The 8211-nt window shown below is 38.1% G+C and overlaps 1 protein-coding gene across 1 annotated transcript; it reads left to right on the forward strand.

Annotated features, from left to right (window-relative positions):
• The first annotated feature begins 5784 nt into the window (after window positions 1-5784).
• On the forward strand, window positions 5785-7994 carry LOC120536295 (ubiquitin-like-specific protease ESD4). Its single transcript, XM_039764622.1, has 7 exons — window positions 5785-5828; window positions 5977-6042; window positions 7265-7316; window positions 7408-7458; window positions 7531-7575; window positions 7666-7730; window positions 7819-7994. The coding sequence occupies exons 2-7, from the start codon at window positions 5996-5998 to the stop codon at window positions 7886-7888; spliced, it is 330 nt and encodes a 109-aa protein (XP_039620556.1). The 5' UTR covers window positions 5785-5828; window positions 5977-5995; the 3' UTR covers window positions 7889-7994.
• The last annotated feature ends 217 nt before the right edge of the window (window positions 7995-8211 follow it).

Below are 8211 nucleotides of genomic sequence, written 5' to 3' on the forward strand. Positions count from 1 at the left end.
TTTTAAACCTGTTCCACTGCTCCTCGACTGTCTCCACATTTAAAAGCTTATCCCAGTCTATCCTACTTAGACTTTGTCGCATCTGCTCAAAATTAGCCCTACTAAAGTTCAACTTAACAATTTTAGTCTTTGCATCTGTACTCTTACAAAATACTGAGAATTGTATTACATTATGGTCACTTGACCCTAGTGGTTCAATCACCTCTACACCCTCAATTCTATCCTGATTATTACAGAATACTAAATCCAGACAGGCTTCACCCCTTGTTGGTGCTTTAACATGCTGTGTTAAAAACAGTCACTGATTACTTCTAAAACTCCTGCTCTTGTGCTCCTCCATCTGTAAGGTTATCCCAGTTAATATTTGGATAATTAAAGTCCCCATGACTATAATATCCCCTGTAAACTTGCCTTTTGATATTACTAAAAGATGTGTGTTGAAATTACTGTCTGAATTGGGTGGTCTATAACACACTCCTAAAATGAGACCTTTTTCCCTAATATTTTCCAGGCGAAGCCACATGTCCTCACTAAGATGGGGCTCATCATCCAACTGAAGATGACTTACATTTAATTCCTGTTTGGCATAAACAGCAACCCCACCTCCTTTTCTGTTCTGTCTATCCTTCCTAAAAAATGTGTATCCCTCTATGTTACACTCATCCCCATCTTTGTTATTTAGCCAGGTTTCCGTTATTGCTATAATATCATAATTGTGCTCTGCTACATACAACTCCAACTCACTTACCTTATTTTTGATACTTCTAGCATTAAGGCAAGCTATTTTTAATGTGTTAATCCTTCTATCTTTACGTGTTTGCTTAAAATTTACATTACTATGCATTTTTATTTCTACACCATTGTTTGTTCTTCCATGTATAGATCTAAATCTGGCCTGTCCTAAACTCCCTGCCCCCCCATTCCCTAGTTTAAACAATCCTCGACTAGCCTACACATACGCCTCCCCAATACATTGGTGCCCCTCCGGTTCAGATGTAACCCGTCACGGCGGAACAGGTCCCATCTGTTCCAAAAGGAGTCCCAATGCCCCATAAACCTATACCCTTCTACCCTGCACCAAGATTTGAGCCACGCGTTAAGCCTTCTAATCTCCTCAATCTTACCTGGACTGGGCGTGGCACAGGCAGAACTTCGGAGAAGACTACCTTGTCAGTTCTGCTCCTCAGCTTGGTACCTAACTCTTTGAATTTGGATCGCAGAACTGACAGACTACCCTTATGTATGTCATTTGTTCCAACGTGGACAATGACAACTGGATCCACCCGCTCTGGCCAAGAGCCTATCCACCCTTCCAGGAGGTCTCCCACCTGTGCTCCCGGAAGGCAACACACCGTCGAGACTCTCTCTCTCTGGAGCACACCTGCGCTTCAATCCCCCTAATGATTGAGTCCCCAACTATCACTACCTCTCTCTTTTTGGGAACTGGTTTTGAGGTGGCCCGTTGGGGCTCCTCAACCCTGCCTACCACCTCAGAATTATCAGAGTCACCGTCCAGCTCCGCCAGGACATGATAACGGTTAGACACTTCTAATTCTGGGGTTGATGCCCCCGGACAGTGTGCACCCTTTACCTTACGTCGACCGTGACCCACCTATTCCTACCTGTCTGGTCTGGAATCTCCTCCGCGCCACCTTAGGGGTGCACACTATCTCTAAAGGACACCTGGGCCAAGTCCGCCAATTCTCTATTACAACGCAGGTCAGCCAACTCCTCCTCCAGTTCAGCGACCCTGAGCTCGAGGTGCTGGATCAGCTGGCATCTCTTGCAGATGTAGCCCTCATAGACAACTGGCTCTTCCAAACCATCATCTAAAAAGTCCAACATCCAACAGGACTTGCATTGCACTGGCCTCATTATTAAAATTTGATTTGGGATTACTAAGCTGCCTTAACTATATATTTTTTTTTTTTCTTAAAATTAAATTTCTTCTTCTTTCAGCTGCTCCTTAACTTAAATGGTAACACTAAGATCTGCTACAGATATTTTACACCTTTTCCCCTTAAGCTCCTGTACTGTTCTCCCTCTCAGCTGCCTGCTGTTTGCCTTTCTATGAGGTTAACTTTACTTTTCTCTGTCTCTTCTAACTTTGCGCTCTTCTTACTTATAAGCTCTTCACTCGCACTGTTTGTATTCCCCCGTATTAATGAACCAATACGCTGTCGCCCACTTAACTGTTCTGCCTCTGGACCGCTAAGGACTGTTTAATCTAAAATAAACAAATAAATAAAACTTTACTACCTTATTTGCTCCTACTGCTCCTTGTGCCTGATCGGTGTCTTAACGCAGGCCGCTTACCTGCGCACTACTGAGTTTCCACCTTTTACTGCTTTGAAGTCAGCCGCGGCCTTTTTTTCTTTTCCTTTAAACTAAGGAATCGCTGTTACGACGACGCGGTTATTTATTTACAAATGCCGATATCAGTTACTGCTGCTTTCTACCCTGCCGCCTCGATGCTAATTCAAATACAGACAACAAGAAAAAGAACAAGTACAAATACAAATAACTTTTCCAAGCGCACTTCCAAACACCCAGCTACTTTTGCTCTTGTGCGGGCGAAAAAAGCAAAAAAAAAACCCTTCTAAAGGGAAAAAAGCTTTAAAAATTCCCACACGGTTCCTTAGCGGCAACCAAAACCCAAGTTTTTAAGAGCAAAATGTATTTTTTTAATGTAAATCTCACACCACAGAACAAACCAACAACTCTCAACAGACTCTAGCGTTTACAAAGGACACGTGACTCTCAGCTCTGAGCACCAACCAACCAAGTCCTATTACTTTTCTACGTACTGCGTGATTACGTAGGAGGCGTGATGATGTCACACGAAACTCCGCCCCTCCACAGCTTTTCAGCTCAACTCCATTAAAGTTTATGCAGAAAAATAGCTTCCAGTTATGACCATTAAGCGTAGAATTTCGAAATGAAACCTGCCCAACTTTTGTAAGTAAGCTGTAAGGAATGAGCCTGCCAAATTTCAGCCTTCTACCTACACGGGAAGTTGGAGAATTAGTGAGTGAGTGAGTGAGTGAGTGAGTGAGTCAGTCAGTGAGGGCTTTGCCTTTTATTAGTATAGATTGTTAAAAAACAAACAGCAGATTGTGTACACAAATAAGGCTAAAATATAAAGAGCTCTCACATAAATTGTAAAAAGAACAAATAATAATAATTGGTTTTAACCTGGCAATAAGAACCGTGTCTCTAAGTTACCTTCCTCTGGGTACTGGCCATACTCTAGGAAGGTATCCATTGGATAAGTCCGGATTTAAAATGAGACAACTTCTAACATGACAGTTTGAAATCTGATCGTATAAAGAAATTTTGGAGAAATGAAAATGTCTCCACTTTTATTTAAAACTAGATGTAAACATCCAAAACATCCTTCCTTTAAAACTCTGATCAAGTTTTAAGAACAATAGTTCTTTTGATAAAAATAAAAGACAAGGGAGACAATTTCTTGCAAGAATCAGAATGTGCCTGATGTATGTGTGTGTGTGGAGGTTGTGTGTTTTAGGAACTCTTACGGTGGAGTGTGTGGTGGTGCAGTGGTTAGCACTCTTGCCCAGTGATGTAAAGTGTGGATTTCATCCTCCAGTAGTAGTGATGGACCTTCACAAGAAAGGAGTTTTTAGTATGCCTGGTGGGTAGATGACAAGTGTGAAACTGTAGCATACTTCTTAGTTTCTTAGCATTTATTGTTTTTAATTTTGTCCTGATTTTCTGCAGCCAGTGAAATAGAAGAAACCCCAATGGATTATGATGGCAAAGTAAATGTGGAAGATTTTTGGGAGTCAGTAGACCTTGAAATGATAAGTCGTGGCTTTGTTAAGAGTAATCATTACATTTTGTCTTCTTTAGCTTTTAACAATTACATAAAATATATACACACTGAATTTTCTATTCCATTTCATGAAAGTCTAATTTGCTCTCATTAAGGTAACTGTCAGAATCCATTTGTTGTAAAACCAAACTACCATAATTGGGCACCATGGATTGGTAGCCATACAAGAAAATCGAGCGCCGTGCTCAACACTGAATTTGCTAAAATTCCTCAAGTTCAGGAACCTGAGGAGGCTTCTGATATATTTGTCACTGAAGACAGATTATGTGGTGAGCTCACAAATTTAAAGGTATGTACAGTATGTAGTAGGGCATTTGTCTGTAATGTTTCATGTACATCATGTATGTTTTTGTCATCAAAAATGTTAACTGATTGAAGAGTTTTGAGTGTTTTTGATTAACTGTGAGCCTATCTGAGTGTGTGCCCAGTATAGGACTGGACTTTGCTTAACCTCACTGTTTGAAATATGGAAGTATGTTTAATTCTAACACGAGCCTGTGTTAGCCTGCATTTATGATTTTGCAAGAGGATTAGCCACACATACCGATCTGAGGGTGCCACAGGTTCAGCCTTTCAGTCCAAATGAGGGAAGACTTGCCGAATCAACGTCCGAAAATATTGTGCTTGCCAAAAAGGGAGAATTGAGGATTAACCTGCCATGGCTTTTAAAGAAGAGAGAGGATTCTGATTCTGGTCCTGATGTGCATCCTGTCAGTGGCTCATCTGAGCATTATGCTCTTTATGATACATTTCATGAGCATAATACCAAGGATGCAAAGGACATATTACGCAGAATTGAGCTTGTGCCTGAGTTAGCTGGATGGCTTAACAGTCAATCTGCAGAACAACTTTTCGCATCTTTGAAAAAAAACAATTACTTCATGAACGTGCTTTCACCTTCTGCTCACATTTTTTTGATGAGGTCAATTATACACTTTAGGAATGAATACAAACATAAAAAAACAATCCAAGAATATCAAAACGTCTTTGGTCGTGACCCCAAAATTGAACTTGATTGTCATGGAAGAGCAAAATTAGGTAAGAACAGAGGTTATGTCATTTCTATTTTCACTTCCTGCATCATATGGATGTGGTATTAAGTTTACAAATTGTTTTTCTTAGCCTTGGATATGACAAGTACACAAAAGCTCTTGAAAAGAGGTCATCCTTATGAAAGCAAGCATGAGGCTACAAGTAGGCAAAGATAAATATGTTCAATTTGCCACATTAACATATTATTTTTATTTTAATCTGAGCTCCTTTAATCTGTTTTTCTTCCAAACAACAGAAGTCTTAATCAATTTTGAAGAATCTAGTGAAATGGACAACAGTGAGTCAGAGGATATAATGGCAAAAGCATCGTTTTGGAATCGGGAGCCTAATCTTGAGCAAAAGCGATTGGTATATGCAACGTTTACAAGTTCATTATAGAGCTCATGGCAGAGCCTCCTTTACTCACTAGAATCTTTTTCTGTGTATATCTTCAGCTTTCATACGTTCTTGATCCGAAAGGAATTCCTACTGAAGAAATAACCAGAATTGATAACACTGTCTTAAACAGAGCTGACTTCCTATCTCTTAGCCTGTCTACAGAATTGGAAGCGACTGTGAATACAGCGTAAACTGCACTCAGTATCTTGTGATGTGAATGTAAAATCAATTGCAGTTAATTCTGCTTGTAGATTATGGTTGTTAAAATAATCAGTGTCTTTCATTATACTGTTGTTTTTTTTTTTTGTTAAACATAGATTGGAAACTGTTGTCTGAAGATCATTGGCCAGATTGTACAGCAATGTGTACGTAAATAAATTTTGGTGTCATTCAGTTCCATATTGTACTGATTAGGTGTGTTTCTAAGGTGAGCTGCTCTTAATTGTTTGTTGTTTAGGCAAAAGATGCTTATGTTGCAAATGCTTATGTGGTGCCCACATGGCTACCTCCTCATTCACAAGACCCTTTCCTGACTTTTCCAGTAAGTACATTGAATAATGTTCTATAAAAAGTAACTCCTGCTTGTTACTGTTCATTTTGTTTACAGATTTGTTACAGTTCTTTTGGAGGTTTCTTGTTGTCTTCTAGAGTGATTCTAAAATTAAACAGAATATTATATATCTTCTTAGAATGATATAGCATCGAAAGATGTTATCTTCCTCCCCTCATGGCATCCAGGTCACTGGGCTTTGTGTGTAAGTAGATTTGTTTTCCCAATGAGTTTATTGTTGTAATCAGAAATTTGTCCACCATTTACTCACCTTGCGTTTGTACAAATGTTAAGATGTATAACTCCTGAAGAATGAATTAATGCAACTTATGCATTTCTAAATAATCTATAATTTATTGAAATGTATGCATTGCCAGTTGGGTCAACATGTGTATATACAATGTAGGATTCTGAATTCTTCAAAAACATCAGGCATGTTGTATTTTTCAGGTTATGTATCCAAAAAACAAAATTATTCACTTTCTTGACTCCAGTGATCATCATGGCTTTGGAGACGGCCGCTATATTGAATTGTTCAGGTTTTAAAACTTAAAAAAAAGAGAGAGACTTCCGTATTTGCTCATGCCGAGGTATCATTGGGATTTAAGTAACATGTAATTAATGATATTGAAAATTAAATATTATCTAGTAACACAATTCAATAAAACACTCACATAAAGCCACTGTGCACGAGTAAATATGGTGTCTTGCAGTTCAAGTGTTCAAAAGAGTTCAAGTTCTTTGTTCTTGATCTTTGTTCAACTGTTCAGTTCCAGCGTTCAAAAGTTTTAATGTTCTTTTTTTATCTTTGTTCATATGTTCAGTTCACTCAGTTTGAACCTCAGCCCATATGTCCCAAAATCAGCATTTCAGCAGGACTGTTCGTTATTTACTCTCTTATTTCTGTCACCTCGTGATGGCTGCTGCCCATTTGAACTATTCTTCTTTAAAAAATTTGATCCTAATAGTTTTCACGAAGTTATTTCAGAAGAGCTGTGTAAATAATTCATAACAGCACAGTGGTAAAACATCCTCAAGGTTCTAAAATATTTGTAATGGTGTGCTATGGTCTCGTGTGGGAAGCTAAAGTCACTCCCTTCATAAATTATTTGTTCATTTAAAAGTTGCCAGAGATTATATTATCTGATGTTCTCTATTCCTCTACCTGTTCTATTACTAATAATTCTACTCTTGTAATCTGAAATGAATATCATTGTCATAAAAAGTGATGAAAGGCTCCAGCTAAATTTTGGTTAAGTAATTCTTTCTTCTGTGTGATAAAATTATTAATTGGCACATTTTCAGAATTAAATATTATTAATCCAGTTCTACAATGATATTCCATCTGCAAAGCTCATATGAACTGTGTTTTTAATATACATTAATATAATATAAATCAATTTTGACAAAACAAATTTTATCTGTAGGAAAATTGCCTCTAAAATAATGCCAGGTAGCTGGAAAGAACCGCAGAACAAGGTAATGTAAATATCAATATGTTTTACTAGTATAAGACAAAAAACACACACAGATATCTCCTGTACTAACTAATCACCTCTTAAATTGGTAGAACCTACCCAAACAGATTGACAGTCTGGACTGTGGGATCTTTATGCTCATGGTAAGTGGGGGACACTTTGCCAGTAGTAAGATGTAAATGTTGATTTAAAATAATAACTTGCTTTTTTTTTAGTATGCTCTCTACATCGCCATTGGAAGAGCATTTGATTTCAGCCAGGTCAGTGGTTTAAGTGTAATATTTGTTTGAATATTGTGATTTTTTTTATTCATAGAATTTATTGTAATTTCCCGATTTACATTTTTTTAGGAAGACATGCCAAAAATTAGAAGATGGTGGTGTCTTCTCTTACTTCACAAAGGCAACATGAAAAGGTGTGTAACTTTTCAAGCTTTTTTTAAGGGAAAAACAATTATAAGAATTTGTCAGCTTACAGTATTTCTACATTTTTTTTTCTTCTAGCCAAGACATCGGTCTTCACTTTCCACACGAGAAGAAGGACATTCAGTGTACCACAGGTAGTGCTTCGTAATTATCAGTTGAAAAGTTTTCTGACACTAATTTTATATATTAGAACTTCACAAAAAGACTTTGACCAACAGGTCACACAGCAGGTCTCCAGCGAGGCCTTCACTGACTTGTGTCTTTCTTCAGCCCTGTGGTGTGTCAGTGGTGTTATGGGGGCAGAGAATGGTGGTCATAAAAATTAGTGTTTTGTGTGCTTGTGCTCTAACTGATTTATTAAATGGCAATTATTTCTGCTTCCAGCAATTCCAGACAAGATAGGTAAGAGCAAGGACTTTTCTCCCCCACCATTCTTCTCCATTACTGAAGAATATGAAAATGTTGACTGAA

Source organism: Polypterus senegalus, chromosome 10 (genome assembly GCF_016835505.1).
Source record: "Polypterus senegalus isolate Bchr_013 chromosome 10, ASM1683550v1, whole genome shotgun sequence".
NCBI classification, from domain to species: Eukaryota; Metazoa; Chordata; class Cladistia; order Polypteriformes; family Polypteridae; genus Polypterus; species Polypterus senegalus.